General features: G+C 57.9%; 1 protein-coding gene across 3 annotated transcripts; it reads right to left on the bottom strand.

The window, feature by feature from the left end:
- Positions 1-609: 609 nt before the first annotated feature.
- MTSS2 (MTSS I-BAR domain containing 2) lies at positions 610-19,610 on the bottom strand. 3 transcript variants are annotated; one of them, XM_060132554.1, is made up of 14 exons: positions 19,402-19,610; positions 14,485-14,546; positions 14,323-14,396; positions 13,383-13,467; positions 13,207-13,298; positions 13,047-13,121; positions 11,573-11,730; positions 11,255-11,362; positions 10,219-10,316; positions 8,477-8,699; positions 2,586-2,660; positions 2,109-2,285; positions 1,759-1,924; positions 610-1,675 (listed from the first exon to the last, which is right to left on the bottom strand). In XM_060132554.1, the coding sequence occupies exons 1-14, from the start codon at positions 19,468-19,470 to the stop codon at positions 894-896; spliced, it is 2,244 nt and encodes a 747-aa protein (XP_059988537.1). In that variant the 5' UTR covers positions 19,471-19,610; the 3' UTR covers positions 610-893. The 3 variants fall into 3 exon arrangements, with proteins under 3 accessions (XP_059988537.1, XP_059988538.1, XP_059988539.1); XM_060132555.1 differs by having other exon boundaries at positions 8,477-8,603; XM_060132556.1 differs by lacking the exons at positions 13,047-13,121; positions 13,207-13,298; positions 13,383-13,467; ... (1 more) ...; positions 14,485-14,546; positions 19,402-19,610 and adding an exon at positions 12,481-12,623.
- Between the last annotated feature and the right edge of the window lie 201 nt (positions 19,611-19,811).

Genomic DNA, 19,811 nt, shown 5'->3' with positions numbered 1-19,811 from the left:
CTCCTTCCCCGCTGCCCAGCCCCGCCCTGCCTCCAACCCCAGCCACCCCTGGGGGGAGGGGATGCTGCTTCAGGGTCCCCAGCCTCCTCCAAGCAGGTCCCCTGCATGTCTTCCCCAAGAGGCTTGACTTGGGCCCAGGCCCCCTTCCCCGGCGACGACGACGACGACGGCGGCGACGGCAGCTGGACTCCCAGCTGCAACCTCCCCAACACCCCCCCCACGCCCCCAACAGCCAGCCATCCCGTAGAGCTTTCTCAGCAAACCAGATACCTTAGCCGGTTGGGCCCCTGGCCCCTGCACAGCAGCTCCCCGTCGGCCCTGCTCCCCGACGGAGAGGAGCCTGGAGAGGCAGAGAGATGAGACGATGGAGGAGGGAGGAGGAGGGGGCTCAGTCAGGGCGGGGTGGGCTAGCATTCCGGAAGAGCCCGAGGCCACCGTCCCTGGGGAGGTGGCGAGAAGCCGGGCCAGGCTAGCTAAGCGGTGGCACTGCGGGCCCACCCAGGCTGGTGGGACCGGGAGAGGCTGGCTCGGCCCTGCTGCTGTGGGCAGGGAGCGTGGCTCTGGGGCTCACCCACACCAGGAAAAGGCAGGGCCCGGAAGGAGGAAGAGGAGGGACAGAGTGGGCAAGCAAAGGTTGAAACAGGCTCCAAATCCAAGTTCCAGACCCGCAGGCTCCGTCCTGGCGAGGTTTGTTAAAGAAGTCATTTCCTGTTTAAACCTTGAAATCCAAGATGGGTGTCTCTTTCCAATAAAGTAGCTTTGCCTCATATGACTTCAAAAAAAAAAAAAAAAAAAGCTTGCCTGGCTCTGCTCTCTCCTGACTGTGCCTTTGCTCTGAAGTGGCCGCTGCCCACCGACCAGGCCACCTGCCTCGCCCGGGCCAGAGGGTGGGATCACAAGATGCGGGGCGCCGACCTGTCGTTGGTGACGGTCCTGCGGAGCCGCACCCCGCGCCGGATGGCCACCAGCATGTCTTCAGCCGGGGGGTCGCTGGTGGCAGCGGGGGGCGGGGTGGGAGTCTCCTCCACAGGGGTGGCCGACAGGGCAGTGGGGAAGGGGAATTGGCCCTCGCCCAGGGCGTGGGCACCTGCCACCAGCTCCCCGAGCTTCTCCACCAGGCTGTGCCGGTTGGCAGCCAGCTGCTGCTGCTGCTGCTCGTCGCCCTCAGCCGCCAGCCCGGGCCCCGGCCCCGGGTAGCTGGCGGCCTCGGGGGACGGGCTGCCCCAGGCTGTGTTGGGCAGGCTGAGCCTCTTCGGGGAGGCCCTGGCCAGGTCCGGGGCCAGGGGCGAGGCGGCCTCGTCGGTGTAGAAGACGCACTCCTCGCTGCCCGCCCGTGTGGGCCCCATGTAGCCGGGGGAGTCGGGCACCGTGGGCGTCTTCACGGGGACGATGGGCGGCCGGATGGGGATGGGGCCGGCACTGGAGAGGGTGCGGCGCACGGCGGGCTTGGTGGAGGGCGTGCGGCGGATGGTGGCCACGCCAGGGGGTGCGCCCGAGGTGGTGGGCAGCCCGGCAGTGGGCAGCCCCGCAGTGGAGGCCGGGCGCTTGGTCTGGATCAGGCGGCGGTAGTTCTGGGCGATGTTGCTGTTGCGAGGGATGGTGGATGACTTGTCGAACTCGGGTGGGCCCTCCCCGTCTGCGTCCCCGTTCACTGAGTAGCAGTCGTAGTCGGAGCCTGGGGGGCACGGGATGCGGTGGGCCTGGGGCCCTGGGGGCCTGTGAAGGCCCAGCCGCCTGCCCCCGGCCCCTGCGGCCTACCTTGGGAGGGGATGGTGTCCTCGGAGCAGGAGGGCGTGGTGGTCTGTGTGCTGTAGCCGCTCGAGTACTGCAGGGAGTCCCGGCTGCTCTTCTGGTGCTCCAGGCTCAGGCCGCGGGTCAGCACCATGGCCAGGTCACTGGCCGCGGGGGACACCTCCTCACCGTGCTGGGGGTGGTAAGACTGCAGGCTGAAGCCTTGCTCCCCGCTTCCCCCTCAGCCCGGACTGCAGGCAGCCCCCAACAGGCTGAGCAGTCTGAGCTGGCCCTGCGACCACTTGCCTGGCCTCCTGAAGGTGACCTAGGAGTGAAGGTGGGGCCCTGGTTGGGCTGCCCAGGGAATTGCCGCTTACCTTGGCTGCGATGGTGGCAGGGGACATGCGGGGTCGTGGGGCCTCCTCTCCACTGGGGCCCAGGGTGCCCCCGACAGCCGGGCCTGGCTCTGTGTCTCGGAGGAGCTCCACTCGGTCCTTCCTCCGCTGCAGGGTGCTGCCTGAGGGCTGCTCGTGGGGGCCGGCCTTGGCCCAGTCCTGCAGGGCATGGCCAAGGGGGCCCTCACTGTTGTTGAAGTTCAGGGTTTCCAGACCCACATGGGGCCTCAGGCTCACAATCATGGCCAAGGACAGAGCACGGAGGGTGCTGTGACACCCCAGTCCTGCCAGGCCCAGGGGCAGGATGGGGAGCCCCGGGAGGGAAAGATGTGAGCGTGTGGGGAGTGGCTGCAGGTGGTGCCCAGGAGGCCTGTCTCGCGGGGAGCAAGTGCTTCGTGCACGCCCCTCTGGTTGAACCTGGGCCCTCCCTGTGTCCCGCTGCGGGTGGGAAGCACTGACCGTGGTAGGGGAGCTGCACTCGCTGACGGACTGGCAGGTTTCCGAGGCCTCGGAGGATGCTGAGCTGGAGGACTTCTGCCACGCAGAGGCGAGCAGGCAGGAGGATGGGCGGGGAGGCAGGACGAGAGGAGGGAACAGATCTGGTCACAGCGCTGGCATGCAGCAGGGCCTGCTGACTCAGCATCCCCACCCCAGGCCCTCCAGGGCCACGGCCACGGCCGAGCGTATGCGGTGGAAGGCAGCACCCAGAGCGCACGCCATGGGCAATGACCTGCCCCCCAGCCCAGCCCGATAACCACACACTTTGAGGATTAACAAGAAGGCTGGCTGCTGATGGCCTGGATGTGGTGGGCAGGGAAAGAGCGATACTCAGGAGGGCAGCGGGGTGCTGGCGTGAACTGCCGGGTTGATGTGCCACTGTTTTCTCAGAAGGGCAGGCCTGGGGGAGGAATGGAGTCCAGAGTTCCATCCTATACATGTTAAGCTGAGCTGCCTGTTAGGTATCTATGCCCAGATGCAATGCAGGCAATTGTATTTCCAGTCTGGAGTTTAGGGAGAAGTCAGGTTTGGAACCACAAATCCAGCAGCCGTCGGACAGAATAAAGTCACCTAGGCAGTCAGGATGACGGTGGTTAGAGAAAAGGTTCAAGGACGTCAGGCCGACATTCAGTGCTTTGGAAGAAGAGGATGGCCCAGCGAAAAGGAGTGACAGGAGCTGCTGGTGGTGTGGAGGAAGACCACGAGCAGGTGATGTCACAGAATCAGGGGAAGAACCTGACACGCAAAGGAGGGAGGGGCAGTTGTGCTCGGCTGCTGGGGGTCCGTGCACATGAGGCAGAGGGGTGTCTGTGCAGACCTCCAGAACTGTTTCACAGAATGGTGGGGCAGAAGCCCACTGAGGACAGGACCGAGGGTGCCCAGGAGGCTCCTGCTCTGGACAGTGGCAGGAACTAGGTGCCCTGGTGGCCCCCAACTCAAAACAACAAAGAGGGACTTCCCCGGTGGTCCAGTGGTTAAGTCTCTGCACTCCCAGTGCAGGGGGCCTGGGTTTGATCCCTGGTCAGGGAACTAGATCCCACATGCATGCCACAACTAAGACCCGGCACAGCCAAATAAATAAATACATAAATAACAAAGAACAACAACAACAGAGAATGAAGAAAAAAGCAAGGGCAGAAACAGGACCATGAGGGTCCCCAGGGCAGAGGCTGGCTTCAGCACTGTGGTTGAGAGACTGGGCAAGTGGCAAGGTGGAGAGCTCACCCTGTTGATGACCCAAATTAAACCTGGAAGGGAACTAATCAGTAGCACCTCTCCAGATCCTGTACCAGCCAAGTAAGATTCTCTAAATCATCCTAGTTTAGACTCCCAGATCTTTTTAATAGTTTATGATGAGCCAAGATGACTAAAATAAAAGGAGCTAAACTCTATAGGTAAGGATTCGGAGGAAATAATAAACACATTTAGAATTTTACCAATATAATTGTTAAGACAAAAATAAAAAAGGAAAAAAGTATTTGGAAAACAGCGGAAAAATTCAACACCCATTCATGGAAAACAAAACACTTAGACTAGCAATAGAAAGGAACTTCCTTCATCTGATAAAGAGTTATCTACAAAAATATCAATACTTTTCTTTCTGAGGTTGGAAAAAGATAAGGATGACCACTTCTCTATTTAGCACTGGAAGTTCTAGCAGTGCAATAAAGCATGAAAAAGAAGTAAAAAGCAAAAGGATTGGCAAAGAAGAAAATGGTTGTCTGTAAAAGACACGACTGTGTATGTATTATAGAATATTCAAAAGAACTAATATGTGTTTTTAGCGAGGTTATTGGATACAAGATCAACATAGAAAAAAAATCAAATTGCTAAATATCAGCAGCTAAAAAACATGTAAAAGACTCTGAAAAAAGCCGAAATAATTTAAAATAGCAACAATAAACATCAGATACCCAGGGCAAAAAATCCAGCAGTAGATGTGCAAGATCCTCACATGAAAACTGCAAAATATTATTGAGAGAAGGTAAAGCCATCATAAATGGAGAGACATATGTAATCCCAGTCAGAATCCTAGGGGCTGTTTTTTGTTTTTTTTTTAGTGGAAACTGACAAGCTGATATTAAAATTCATAAGGAAATGCAAAGGGCCAAAAACCGACAAGGTAATATTGAAGAATATCAAAGCTGGAGGACTTTTATTACCAGATATCAAGATTTTTTATAAAGCTATTAATAATTGAAATGGTGTGGTATTGGTACAAGAACAGACAAATCAACCAGTGGAATAGAATACAAGCTCCAGAAACAGCTATGCATTCACAGACACCCGTTTTATGACAAAGGTTAACACACTACAGTGCAGTGGAGGAAAAGATGGTATTTTCAAAAAACTGTCAATTAGATATTCATATGGAAAAAAAGACCTCTACCTCACCACACACACAAACACACACACACACACACACACACACACACACACATACACACACACACACAAAATGAATTCCAGATGAGCTGCAGATCTAAATGAAGAAAAGGTAAAACAAAAAGGCTTTTTTAGGAGGAAAACATCTTTGTGACCTTAGAGTACACAAAAATACCTCAAACAGGACAGAAAAAGCAATAACAATTGAAAAAAAATGGATAAATTGGACACACATTAAAATTAAGAACTTTAGGTCATTAAAAGACCCCATCAAGGGAGTAAAACAGCAACCCACAGAATCAGAGAAGATTATCAGATGAAAAGACTTGTATCCACAATATATAAGAAGTTCTACAAATCAACAAGAAAAAGACAGACAACCTAGGAGAGAAAAATAAGCAAAAGATCTGAACAGGTCCTTCACAAAAAGTGGATATCCAAATGGCCTTTAAAAGTATGAAAAGGTGTTCAACCTCATTAGTCATCAGGGAAATACAAATTAAAGACACAGGGCACTATGATATAACACCTATCAGAACGGCTCAAATGAAAAGGATACCAAGGTCTGGTGAGGAGGTGGAATAGCAGTAAACCACTGCTGTGCTCTTCCTGCCCATTTAATTATGGGAAGACATCAGAGACACTCAAGATGAGGAATATTCTATGAAATACATAACCAGTATTCAAAAGTCATTTAAGAGGGACTGAGGAGCCATTATAGACTGGAGAAGCCTAAAGAGAGACAATAATAAAATGCAAGGTAGGGTCCTGTGTTGGATCCTGGACTCCTGGACCAGGAAAAGGACGTTAGTGAGAAAGCTGGCAAAATGTGAAGAGTCTGTTGACTAGTTAACAGTATTGTGCCTGTGTTAATTTCCTGGTTTTGAAAATTGTTTGGTAGTTACGTGAGATGTTAACATCCGGGGAGACTGTGGGGAGGGTGGGTGGGAACTCTGCACTCTTTTTACAGATTTTCTACAAGGCTAAAATTATTTCAGAATTAAAAAAAACCAAACCCTTAATGGATAAGTTAAATAGCTATAAAATAGAGAAAAAGTACATTGGAAGATGGACCTGAAGAAATTATCCAGAGAAACAAAGAGATGGGAAATATGACAGTGAAGAAACACACAAATGAAAGTAAGAATAAAGAGATAATGGTTGACGGGCTTCCCTGGTGGTGCAGTGGTTAAGAACCTGCCTGCCAATGCAGAGGACACGGGTTCGAGCCCTGGTCCAGGAAGATCCCACATGCCGCGGAGCAACTAAGCCCGTGTACCACAACTACTGAGCCTGTGCTCTAGAGCCTGCAAGCCACAACTACTGAGGCCTGCACGTCTAGAGCCCGTGCTCCGCAACAAGAGAAGTCACCGCAATGAGAAGCCCGCAGACCGCGATGAAGAGCAGCCCCCACTCGCCGAAACTAGAGAAAGCCCACGTGCAGCAACAAAGACCCAACTCAGCCAAAAATAAATAAATAAATTTATATATATGAAAAAAAAGAGAGATAATGGTTGAAAATTCCTAGAACAAATGAAAAACATGAATACAGAGATAGAGAAACACAAACACACCAAGTGAGGTTAAACAAAAACAAATCCACAATTAGATACATTGTAGAAAAACTAAAGTGGCCAGAGAGAGAAGTCAGATCATTCACAAAGGCACAACAGTGACTGACAGCGGACGTTACAACCAGCCACAGAATCCAGAACACAGGGGGAATATGTCTTCAAAATGTGGAAACGGAGTAACTGTCACCCCAGAATTGCATCCCTGGCAAAACTAACTTTCAAGAAAGAGGAAAAATATAAAGCATGTTTACAGATAAACAAAAACTGAGTTTACTACTACAGACCCATTCTAAAAGAACTTCTAAAGGACATATTTTACTTCAGAAAGAAGGAAAGTGACCTTAGAAGGAAGATGGGATACAAGGAGAAAATGAACAAAAAAAGTGTAAACACATATGGGTAAATCTAAACATACAGATACTGTATGTATAAAATAATGATAAAATTAAGAAGAAAAATGTCAATCATGGGGATGATTAAAAAGGAGATATATATAGCTTATAAGGGGAGGGAGTGGGTGACTGAAGTTAAAATATACGTTAAGGTCCTTGAATTATTCAGGAGGTGGGGCTGTGACTTTGCTATGGATGCATGGTAAAATTTCAAGGTAACCTGTAAAAGAAATGAAATAAGAAGTATAACTTAAAATCCAGTAGAAGGAAAATAATGGGGAAAGGATAAAACAAAAAGCAAGAGAAGAGACAAAAGCAGCACAGAAAAAGCAGAATGAATAGAAAGAAAAAAGTAAGACAGAAGTCTAAATATGCCAGTAATCATAATAAATGTGAATGGACTAAAAACGTCAATTAAGAGATTGTCAGACTGGAAAAGAAAAGAAAATCTAGGCATATGCTGTTTATAAGAGACTCATCTAAAACATAAGGACATAGCTTAAAAGCTAAGAGACAGAAAATGATACCATAAACACTGAGCAAAATAAAGCTGAAGGAGTTGTAGTAATATCAAAACAGACTTTAAGCTAGAAAACATAAAAGTAACAGAAGATCAACTACATCACGTTAGGAGATTCAGTTCACTAAGAAGAGTTAACATTTTGAAGTTGTATGCACCTAATAAAATAGTCTCAAAATATATAAAGCAAACGGATAGAACTATATGGGAGAAATGAACAATTCCAGCTTTTTGATTACTGATAGGTAAAGCAGACAGGAGTGAATGGGGAATGAGGTAGAGGTGGTCAGTGTGGACAAGTCTTTTGAGAAGTTTTGCTGTGAAGGAGAGACTAGGTGGCTGGAGGAGAACATGGAGGAAGGGAGGGCTTTTAAGATGGATGATACTAGAGCATGTGTTTGTGTACTGACAGGGATGAGCCAGCAGAGGAGGGGAGACTGGCAATGCAGTGGGGACATCCTTGGGCAAGAGGGCAGGAAAAGAGAGAATGCTGAGCTCAAATGGAGGCACTCGCCATGATGGGGAAGGACAGCACCCTGGGCATGTGGTCTGACCTCCCTCTGTCTTCTGCTGTAGTTCCTCTGTTTCCATCTCACTGAGGCTGCAGGATCTGAGCCTGCATCTGAAGAGATTCTTGGGCCAGTCTCTGTGTTCAGAATGAGCTGGCCAAAATGTGGAGAAGGGGGAGGATGTCTGCAGATTCTGGGGCTCCTGGGGGGTGCCTCCTAGGGCCAGCCACTCCATCACAGCCAGCCTATGCAGGGGGAGGGTCACAAGGCACCAGAGCTGGTAAGCTGCTCTAAGACCTTCCAACTCTCCTTAGCCTTGAGGCAGTGAGTTGAGGTTGGTCCTCAATGTGGTGGCCCTGGGGACCTCCAGGGCTAGTCTCAACAGCTGTAGGTGGCCCCCAACGTGGATGGCCTGAGGCTGGCATGAGGCCACTGCACCCTACCCCAGATGGTTCAGCAGATGCCCCCTCACCTGGCTGGTGACGTCTGAAGGCATGGGCGAGGGGGGCTTGGAGTAGGTGGCATCCTGGGAGATGAAGCCAGAGTCGTGGGAGGAGACGCTGGAGAGGCGGGCGCTGGCGGTGGCCGGCTGTGCCAGGCTGCGGTAGCGACAGGTGGAACCAGGTGAGTATGTTTGGGCACCCCCAGGCCACGGGGCTCCGCCACCCTTGGCACTGCTACTGCTGCTGGGGGCGCTGGGGAAGTGAAGGGGGGTGCACAGCAGCCAGACAGGGAGACACAGGGGTGTGTGTGGAAGGGTGACAGACGAGGGTGGGGGAGAGAGGTGAGGGGCAAAGGAAGGAAAAGACAATGTCAGACTACAAGGTCCTGAGACCAAAGTGCCACAGAGGAGCTGGGTTCCAGGACTGTGGGACAGGGTGGGGCCTGGGCAGGGGACCACACTGAAAAGCTGGCCCAGCGCCTGCCCCCGGAGCACCCCAGTGCTACCTCCTGCTCTGCCATCAAGAACAGGAGACCTTAGGTTAACAAGGAAGAAACGGGGTCACCCAGCATCAAAGAGTTTCCCAGTTAGGCTACAGCCAGACATAAGTCTGATCATGACTGTCTTCTCAAAGTCTGATATTTGCTATCAAATCCTAATTGAACGTCTACTGCGTGGTGACGGTCTGTGTGGGGCTTGGACTCACCATTGCCCTCATCCTTTCTGCCCCCTGAAGGGTGTCCAGCCCTCTGTAGTTCATATCCTCTATGCAACCATTTCATCCCTGGGCAACATTCCTGGCAGTGAAGGTCGCCTTCCTCCTGAGCATGACCGGGAAGGTCCCCAGCCTCCACCCTTGGTCATGGGTGTCCCCTGCAATCAACTCTCCCCTCCTGTGCCAGTCACCCACCCGGGGGCTGAAGAGCCGCCAGTTGACGTGGACCCTCCTCTCCCTGCAGGAGCCGCTGACTGCTGTGCCTGCCTTACCACCCATGTCCCGGTTGCCCAGCCAAGGTGGATCTGGGGAAAGGGTGCCTGGCACAGAGGGGTCTCCCCGCCAGGAACTCGCACTATGCTCACTGCCCTCCCGCCGAGGAGCCTTGACTCTTAAATAGCTCTCCCAACCCCACCCAGGAAGTGCTCCTGCGCCTGAGCCTGACCGGTGACCGAGCAAGACCTTTGGCCTCTCCCTGGCTCTGCAAGACCTCGGGGCCCAGCTTAGGCCGAGGTTCGGGCCTGTGGCAGCTGCCCAGGCACCAGCTCTCAGGAACCAGCCAGGCTGCAGTGTCCACAAGGTAATAAGCCTGTAGACTCAGCGCATGTTCCCCAATGCCTCCACAGCCCTCCCCGTCTTAGATTCTTACTATTGCCCCAGCACTGTGTTGAGCCTGGCAGAGTCTAATGGTTAAATGCTGGGATTCTGTACCTCAGCTTTCCCTTCTGTGAAATGGAGACAACACCATACCTGATACGGTGGTGTTAGGATTCAATGAAGAAAATGCATAAAGCATTTAGCACGGCACCTGGTGCATACTTATTGCTCCATAAATGAAGCTGCTGCCCCTCCGCCCGCCCCCAACACACGCCTGCACTAGCAGCAGTCTTGCAACGAGAGAAGTTTCCCCTATGCTTGCAGATTCCTTGGTGACGTAGGAGTTGTGTGAATTCTGGGGCCCTGAAGCTATTCTTGATGCAGTTTTGGTGGGACCTTCCCGATTCCTTGCTGCAGTACCCCTGCCCCTCCCTGCACCCCACTTCAGCCCCCCACTGACCTGCACATACTGGACTTCCGGGAGCTGGAGCTGCTGGGCGATGAGGGTGGGGTCTGGTAGGACCAGCTGTAGTCTGAGCCCTTCAAGTCTTTGATTACCTGGATGGACATGAATGGGGTCACTGGAAGCAGCCCTGCCCTGCAGAGAGCCTCATCCTTTTCCTGGGCCTCCCCTCCGAGGGCTAGTAGGGCCAGAGGCCCCCTGCTGTCTTCCCAATTGAGAACCGGCCCCAAAGGAGATCCCTGGGAGTCTGAAGCCCCCTGCCCCCCAGCCTTTTCCTAACACAAGCTCCTCACTCAGGGGCAGGAAGCAGGGCTGCCAGAGGGCTGGGGGGGATGCCTGGGGAGATTCTGCCCCCTCTGCTTCTCAGGGAAGCCGCGCAGGCCAGGACGTGGGAGACCCTGGTGATCCTGAGGACTCACTGTCGCTGGCAGAGGAGCCAGGCCAGAGTGACCATGAAGGACACCACGGGGTTCAAATCCTGGCTCTGCTCTGCTCTCGGGCAAGTTCCTGGGTCTCTCCTGGGTTTCTCCTGTGAAATGCAGCCAATCATTCCTATTTTAGAGGGCCACTGGGGTGAATGAATGAGGTGACCCACGGGAAGTGCTCCGTGTGGGCTGGGCACACAGTAGGCGCCTAGCGAGAGCAACGCCACGGCGCTGTCAGGTAGGGCCGACCCTAGTGCAATGGGAGCATGGTGGTGAGGCAAAGTGGGCAGGGCGGCACATGGGGGCAGGAGCGTCTGGGTCTAGGGGAGCTGACGGGTCTGGGTGTGGATGGCAGGTAGGCATCATCAGGCCTTGCTTTCTCAGGGGGACCCTGCGGGTCTGGGACTTCCACCCGTCTGCTCTCGATATAAGGCCCCCACTGGGTCCTGGGCACACCACCCCTCACCTGGGCAGATGCTCCTAGATCCCCACAGGTGGCCCTCTGTGTCCAGCTGCCTCCTCCAAATGCTGTCCCCTTTTCTCCTCTATCATCCCCAACCAAGGGCAAGCCATCCCCTCCCCTGTCCTGTCCCCAGGGCTGGCCGCACCTGCTCGCTGGCGGGGGGCAGCTTGTGTGGCTCTGCGGTCAGCACCACCAGGTCATCGATGATGCCCTGCAGGTGGGTGATCTCTCCCAGCATGGTCAGCTCGCCGTTCTGATGGAGCAGTGAGTCAGCCTCTCGGCCCCGCCCCTGCCCATGCACCCTGGAGGGCCAGGCCACACTGGGTCTCCCCTCCCTCACCCCTTCCCACCAACCAACGCTGCTTGGGCTGATGGAGGCTCCCAAATCATGGTTCTTGGGAACCCCTCAACTAGCCCAATGGTGGAGATGCTCAGAACGCCTCTCTGTTCCCGAGGAACCCACCACCACAGGCTGCAGGAAGGTGATAAAGGTGCAGAAGCGGCCACGCTCCTCAATCAGGGCCCGGCGCACCGCCTGCTTCTCCGTCTCCTCCAGCAGCAGGTACATGTCGTTCACGTCCTGCAGGGCACTGTCCAGCTGGGGCTGCAGGTCTCCTTTCCCTGGAGGGGTTGGGAGGAGAGGCCACGCTGGGGATGCCGGCCCGGCCCACTGCATCCACAGCTCAGACCCTGTGGTGGTGTCCCTGGTCGTGGGGCTGGGCACTGCCATGGGGGCCAGGGGACTGGGGAGGGCAGTCGGGACGCTGGGGCTTGTGGAAGGGCTGGTCCCCAGAGCAGACAGAGAGGACAGATAAACAAAGCACACAAGAAAGATACCAAAGCTGCGAAGCCACCCAGGTCCTGGGGTGAGCAGAGCCCTGGGCAGCCCCAGGGCCGCCCTTGGTGCAGCTGTGCTCAGGAGAGCCCAGTGGCAGCCTCCACAAGAGCTGAGACTTCCACCCCCCAGGATACCCTCACTGCCCACGGGATGGTGGCCCCTCACGTCCCAGGGCACAGGGAGGAGGAAGGGAAGCAGGACAAAGTAGAGCGTGGGGGGCGCAGCTGTAGGCCAGGCCACGAGGGGGTGTAGGGGCCAAGAGGGCTAGGGGCTGGGCCCAGGGGACAGGGAACGGGGTGCCTCCGTGTGGGTCCCCCCTCAGCTCAGGGAATGATGCACAAGGACAGCAACAGCGACACCAAGAAGCGGCGAGAGAGACACGGAGAGGCGAGAAGATGATGTAAAGGAGACAGTGAGACAGGAAGTGGGGAGGCAAGAGGTAAGGACTCTGGGAGGGCCTGGCGGGGGCGGGGCAGCCAGGGCCTGTGTCCCCACCCTGCCCGGTCCAACCCCTCTTGGCCTGGCAGACTGACCCAGCAGTGGCCCCGGACTCATCCCTGGCCAGGGGCCCCAGGGGCCCCAAGGGGACTGTGCCCCAGGCCCCTCCCTCGCTGGACCGACCGCCTTCCTCGCTCTTCCTTGGCCTGGAGAGGCTCCTTCCACTGGCCCTGAGCTGGGGGAGACAGACAAATGCGACAAGGACGACAAGGACGGGAGGAGCAGCTGGAGGGATGGACATCTGACTTACCAAGTAGCTCTACAGGAAGGATTGGGACGAGGAGAGGAGAGGAGAGACAGAGAAAGAAAGAATGTGTGAAAGACAGCCGGATGGACAGAGCCACTCCTGGGGGTGGGGGGGGGTGGGGTCTGGGGGTGCCTGGGCCTGTTGGCCTCCTGCTGCCTCCCTGGGAAGGGAGGTCCTGGGTCGGTCTGGGGTGCAAGGTGCTCCCTCTGCCCCACCCAACAGGTTGGAGGGTCCTGTGTGCGGGATAGGACCCCTCAGGCCAGGATGATGCCCTGGGGTGCCCCACAGGGCGGCGGGGGATACAGAGCGGGGCCCCGTGGGGCTGTGCCTCTGTGGGCCAGCTCTGGGCTCTACCTTTGCGTGCTTTCTTCTGCAGCTTCAGCGTGTCTGAAGATTTCTTCTTGATCTCATGCCTGGCTCGTTTGTACTCTGTGCAAGGGATGAGAAAGGAGCCCTGTGACGGCGGTTTCTGCCCAGTGGGGGGCGGGAAGCACGGGCCGAGCCCCAGACCCACCTTTTGCGTGGTCCTTGTCCAGCTGGTTGGCCGACTTCTTCCAGTCCTCGATGCGCTCCTGCAGTGGGTTGATGAGGCTCTCCAGGAGCGCACTGTGGGCGGGGGCAAGAGGGTCAGGTCCACCATGGAGGTGTCCCCGTGACACGCCCCCCTCCCCGACCGCAGCGCCCACTCACTTGGTGAACTGCCGCAGCTTGGTCTCGATGCTGCGGTGGCGCATGCACATGCGCGTGAGCGCCGAGCCGATATCCCGCGTGGCCCCTGGCGAGGCAAGCGCGCAGCATGTGAACGGGCCCGCCGGGGCTTCTGCAGTCCCGGCCTCAGGCCACGAGGGGGAGCACCGGCCCGCGAAGGCCGGGCCGGCACCCCGCGCCCCGCCCCCCAGCTTTCCGCAATCCTGCCGGCCCCAGCAGGCGACTTGATCTCTTCTCAGTATTTACCAAGGCCCTCCTCCGTACGGGACCAAGGTCCTGCCCATCCTGGCTATGCCAGCCTCCTGCAGCTGCGGCTGCTCTGCTGGTCGGGCCAGGAGCTGCCCTTCACCCCAGCTGGGAAAGGCTGGCATCAAAGACATCCAAAGATCCAACCAAAATCCCCTCCTGCCCTACCAGGAACCCCCTCCAGGTGTGCCCAGATGCAGGTGTGAGAGTGCCAGCATGCGCCCACTGCCTTGGTTCTCACCACCCAAAGGAGCCGGGGACCCAGGTCCCTGCTCCTCGGACCAGAATGTAGAGGAGATGCCAAGGCCAACAGGGAATGTTCACCTGCCCTCTGTGCTCTCGGAAGGGCAGAAGGCGGTGGAAAAGAAGAAGCCACGGTCAAACTCACCATAGGGAAGCATGAACAACTGTGGCTGAGGGGTCAAACCAGCCGCCCAGAAGCGAGAAGGGAACCCCCCTTTGTAACATCCTGTCATCTTTCGCCCACTCCTGCTTGCATGCCTCTAATGACGAGAGGCTCAGTCTCTCCACAAAAAGCCCATTCCATTAGGGAGCAGAACTCAAGGTCCCGACTCTGGGCCTGGTGTCCTCTTCCCAGTTCATATTCCACTCAGCCTTTCCAGCTTCCAAGCCCAACCTGGGGCATCCCCAACCTCCAGCCATGCCCCCTCCCTACCTCGGGTGTTGGTGGCCATGTCAGCCACTTTCTGGAAGGCATCCAGGAAGGCCACAGCAGCCAGCACAGTGGTCCTGGGGAGATGGACAGCGGGATGGTCTGTGGGTGAGGTGTCTTTTCTACCCATTCCCTCCCCAGCTGGGGCACCCTCAGCAGCCTCACCTCAGCTGGGAATGCAGCTTTGTGGCCTTGGAGTTGAAGTCCTCCCAGATGGGGTAGGAGCTCTGCAGAGGAGATGGGAGAGGAAGGGAGACTCCATGAGGACTGCAGGGCTCTACCTGGGCTGGGCTCCCCACATGCCTGGGTCCAGACTCTGGGCAGTTTCTAAGACAGCAGCCCTGCCTCTGCGGAGAGGAAGGCTCCTGGGCTCTCTAGGGGGAAAGGCGACCAAGGACAGAGACCTGGGGCATGAAGAAGGCCTGGCCCTGGGAACAGGCACCTTTGCCCATTCCTCCCTTCCTGACAGTCAGGAACTCTGGCCCACTGTCTGCAATGGTGGCCCACATCCTCAACGGAGATGGAAACAGTGAATGGCAGGTCCTGTCTCCTCGGGGATGGGAGGGGCCTGGCAGGGAATCTGGGCTGAGCCACATGAGGGGCACTATGTTCCCCCGACACAGCCCAGGATGGTCCACATGGCATGGGGGCAGAGGCACAGTGCCAGGGCTCAAGGCATGCTAGGTCTAAACTGGGGCCTCTGGGGCCCCACCCTGTGCCCTGGAAGGAACTGCCAGCCCGGCCATCCATCCATCCCGGGCCAGCAGAGGTGGCTCCCAGGCCCGGGGAGGCTCTGGCTGCTTCAGAGCCTGGCCAGCCTGCCTGGGACAGTCAGGCCCCAGGCTGAATGGGGCCTTGTGCGGCCAACAGAGCCACCTTTCTCCACCCCCGGCTCCCCTCCCCTCCTGGGGACACAGTGTGGCCTTTATCCCAGCCTGGCCCAAAGTTCTGAGTTGGGAGGGGGTTTCCCAGTAGGGAAGCCAGGCTCTTGGTGATCAAGTTGTCCAGTGAGATCAAGGGGTTTTTCTGGCTAATGGGCCCTCGCATGGCTGTTGGGTCCTGGCCCAATGGCCCTGTGGAAGACTTGATCCTTGAAGGGGAGCCTCAGGCCGGCAACCCCTAGCCCCAAAGTGCTGCTGACCTTCCCTTCCATGTGGGATGGGACGCTGGGAGCTGGGGCTTTTCCGGTGGAAAGGGGGAAGGCAGAGACCCCAGTCCCCAAGGCCTCAGAGGGAGGCTTTGCCAGGCTGGAACCCCAGGGACAGGGCCAGCCTGCAGGGGTGGGGAGAACAGGGCAGCTTCTGGGAGCCTCAGAAACTCCCTCCCCTCCCAGCCCAGCCCAACCAGTGGCCAGGGAAAGCAAATATTTGAGAAGTTCACACAGGCTGGAGCGGGAAGGGGGAGGCTGTGCGTGGGCTGTCTCCGTGCGGCACGGCTCAGGGTAAAGGAGCCCGGGAGGCCACCCCTGACAGTCCTGAGGGCCTGGCGCCCTCCCTCACCTCAACACCCTCAGCCCTAAGCCTTGCCAAGGCCTCCAGGGAGGAGGGATGATGCTGTGGGTACAGGGGTCCTGAGGCACCGTCCTGGCCCCCGGAAAACCTAAGCACCCCCAGCAGCCTCTGGGCAGTCTCAGAGGGCAGCAGGCTGGGAGAAGCTGGGAAGACACAGGTCCCTACCCCATTAAAGTCCCCGGCTGGGGCCCACCCCAACGCCTCTGCCCAGCCAGGATGGCTCCAACCCAGACCCTCAGAGCCTTGGCTTTCCCGGTGGAGAGGGGACAGGATGGGGCATGGGGGAGGCCAGGCCCAGTCCCTCCTCAGCAGATGGACAGGAGCACCTGGGTCTCTAAGGACCTGAGACTCCACCTCCCACTAGTAACTCATGAGGACCCCAGAGGTGAGGTTGAGGGGCCGAAGCAGCCAGGGCCCCAGGGGTGTCCTCAGTCTTCACCTGGACCTGTGCCCTCACGTGGGCCGCACCCTGGCTGTCAGGTTCTAGGACCCTGGGTTGTTATCACTAGTGACAGGGACTGCTACTGTTGATCAAGAGCGTGCGGTGGGCCAGGCACTGTGTGATCGCATGGAATCCTTACAATGACCCTGTGAAATGAATACTGTTGTCACCCCCATTCTACAGATGAGGAAACTGAGGCTCAGAGAGATTAACCGGCTTGCCCAAGGCCATCGAGTGCCAGGGTCAGGATCTGATCCCTTGTCTGACTGGTCACTACACATCAGGGATCCACCCCCCACCACTTCTGGAATGCACGGAGACGAATATCTGGGCATCAAGGGTGGGTAGGGGGCAGGAACTACGTGGATGGGAGAGACGCCCAGCTCTGCCCCCAGAGCAGTGGGCTGCTCTGGAGGGGAGAGATTACATGCTCACTAGAGGTGCTCAAGTGGATGGGATGAGACCGATACCGAGGCTGCTGGGCCCCAGGCCCCTGGACCCCGGACACTGTCTCTGACCGGGCCCTGGGCTGTGCAGGTGAGCGACTCAGGCTGCAATCCCAGAGAGGGGTCTTTCTGGGTGGCCTTGGGCCAGGGCGTCCTCTCTGAGCCTGTCTGCTCACCTGTAAGGTCAGGATGGGAAGTGCACCGATGTCAGCAGGTCAGTACGGAGACTGCATGGAAAGCACTAGCACAGTGCCCGGCACACAGTAAATGCTAGGTTAATGCTGGCAGACAGAGCAGACACTTGACCCCTGCTTCTCTGCCAGGAGCCTCTCCCACCTGGCCAGGGCCTATGTGTCCGGGTGACACTCCCCACTCTCGAGGGCAGGCAAAGATTATGACCCTGTTTTCTGGATGGGCCAGTGCTGCTGAAGGTGAGGCCTGGGGCTGAGGCAGAGCCCTGGGTGCCACACCCAGCCCTGTCATCTTGGGCAAGTCCCTGCCCTTCTCTGGGATTCGATGGGCATCTGAGCTAAATGAGGCACAGCAGGCAGGCCCCCTCCCGATCCCTGAGCTACTGCCTACACCTGAGCTACACCCCGGCCCTCCCGAGGGCCCCCTCCCGATCCCTGAGCTACTGTCCTCCTCCAGGCCCCCCAGCCTCCAGGTGTAGGTCCTCCTCCCCCTACTCTGCCTCTCCCATGCCAGGGTCTGGGCCTCCAGGAGGGCCGGGGTGTGCTGTTGTGGGGCCTGTGGCCGTGCTTGCCCTGTGTGGAGGGGCCTCACAGGTAAGCTCAGTCTCCTCAACCTGGCCACGTTCCTCTACGGAAACCCTGCTGCTTCTGTGGCTCAGGCCACAGAAGGAAACAGCCAGAAGCTGTCCCTCAAATCCAGATGATCGACCTCCAGGTGGCCTGGTCCCCTGCTCTGTCCCTGGCCCAAACACATGCATGTGTCGTAGGTATATCGGGACTTGGCATCACCGCAGGTGAAACCTCTCCCAGTTTGCTTCCACATGTCAGAAAATCCTGCCTCAATCACTTGTTACAATCTGGGCCCATTTCCTTCTATCTCATCCCAAAGTGCCTTGCAAATTGCCTGGAGAGGGAGGGAGACAGTCCTGCCCCTCTGCTCTGTGCAAAAGCTGCTGCTCTCTGCAGTGTTTGTGGAGAGGATGCCAGAAGGAGGAGGGTGTGGGAAGGTCCCCACTCTGCCAGCCCTGGGAATGGTTGGGGGAGGGTTGTCTGGGCTGCTTGGTCCCAGGAAGGAAACCCGGTGCCAGGGCTGTGATGTCCACAGGGCAGGAGGGGCTGCTGAGGGCAGAGAGAGGCCAGGACTTTTGGGGCCCGGCAGAAGCAGCTTGGAGTGGAGTTGCAGGGGATGGAGCTCTCAGGGGAGCACCCTATACGGGGGCAGTGAGCGGCACCTATGCATGCTGCTAACCCTGTAGTTCCTAGTGAGGGTGGCTCCAGCTCTCTTGGGGGTGGGGGTGGGGGCGCAGGGATCTGGCAGCTGCCCCTGGGGCTGTTCCCCTGGCAGCACTGGGAGCCCCCCGAAGGGCCTGCTTGGGCACTGTGGTGTGTCCTCCCGGGGCCTGCGACGTCACAGTAGGATTCTATGTTGTGTACTTGGGAGTGTGAGACAGGTTGTGAGGGTGGGGGTCTGACGAGGTCTCAGTTCTCTCCCCTGCTCTTCCCCTGCCCCACAGGCCTGCCCCAGAGGGGAAGGGTAGAAACGCTGCTTCCTGGTCCCCGTCCTGTCGTCGGAGCTGCCCTTCCTCTCTGCCTAGTCAGCCTGGGGCGGCCCTGCCAAACCCTAGCCTCTTTGGGGGAGAGGATCCCCCTCACTCCCTAGAGGTGAGAGGTGAGGTCAGGGAGTGTCCAGCAGTCTCCTTAATGACCTTGAGCCAGGCCTCAGTTTCCCCACCTGGTGAGCCAGCGGTGGGCCAGGAATTGGTGGCCCGCTGCAGCCTGACCTTGGGTAATCATGGGGAGGGGCTGGAGCTGACAGCCCTTCCCTGGGGCTGCTCCATCAACCCAACCTTCTCCCTCCTCCTCCCAAGGTGGGGACAGAAGCCTTGGGATGCAGGAACGCTCATCGTGGAGACCTTGGAGTCCTGGATCTTGTTTTTGGGGACCCGGGCAGCGGGTGCGGAGGCCGAGGCCGGCAGGGAAGGAGTTAACGGTTCCCTGCTTTATTATTTTTCCCTGCTTTGGCGGTGACAGCATTGTCTGGGCTCCCGGGCCCGTCGTGGGCGGGGGAGTGGGGGGGATGATGGTGGTAGGGGGCGGAGGCCAGAGAGACCCCGGGCCCGTTAAAGGGCCGTGGAGTCGCTCCCGGAGCCAAACCCCATTCATGGTTTGGGGGTCTGGGGCGCGGGGAGCCCGCGTGTGCGCAGGCTCGGGTCTGGTCCCCAAGGGGGCGCTGCGACCCGGGCGACCCGGGGCTTGGACCCCGGGCACCGCACGGACACCCCGACACACGAGCACCCACACCCCCCAAGACGGGCACCCAGAGACCCGGGCGCACGGCAGTCGCAGGCCAGAGGCGCTCAGACAAACAGACACGGCGGCGCACGGACACAGCGGGGCACGGCTGCCCGCCGCCACGCGTCCCCAGAGGGGGCACGCACCCGCACAAGCACCCGCGCGCCGGCAGGGCGGCCAGCCCCGCCGCGCCCCGTTACCTTCATGTCGTTGACGATGGCCTGGAAGAGCCCTCCCAGGGCGCCGCACTCCTTCTCCGCCGTCTCCATGCTCGGGCCGGGCGGCAGCGTCGGCGGCGGGGCGCAGGCTGGGCGAGGGGACCCAGGCCGCGGCGGCTTTCGCTCCGAGGCCGGGTCGGGCCTGCAGCCTCCGGGCTGCGCTCAGCGGCCGGCCGCGCCGCGCTCGGGGATCGCGGGCCGCCGCGGGGCGGCGCGGGCCATGTCGCGGCGGGGCTGGCGGGCGGCGCGGGGACTGGAGCGGCGTCCGTAATCCGAGCCGCCGAGGCTTGGACGTCACGTGGATGCGCGGAGGGAGGGCCGTGGGGAGGGGCAGGGCCGTGGCGGGAGGGGTCTGTGGGAAAGACCGGGCGAGCTCCGGCCCATTCACCAGG

Source organism: Lagenorhynchus albirostris, chromosome 19 (genome assembly GCF_949774975.1).
Source record: "Lagenorhynchus albirostris chromosome 19, mLagAlb1.1, whole genome shotgun sequence".
NCBI lineage: Eukaryota > Metazoa > Chordata > Mammalia > Artiodactyla > Delphinidae > Lagenorhynchus > Lagenorhynchus albirostris.
Note: the sequence above shows the minus strand (reverse complement) of the source record. Positions and strands in the feature narration are given on the sequence as shown.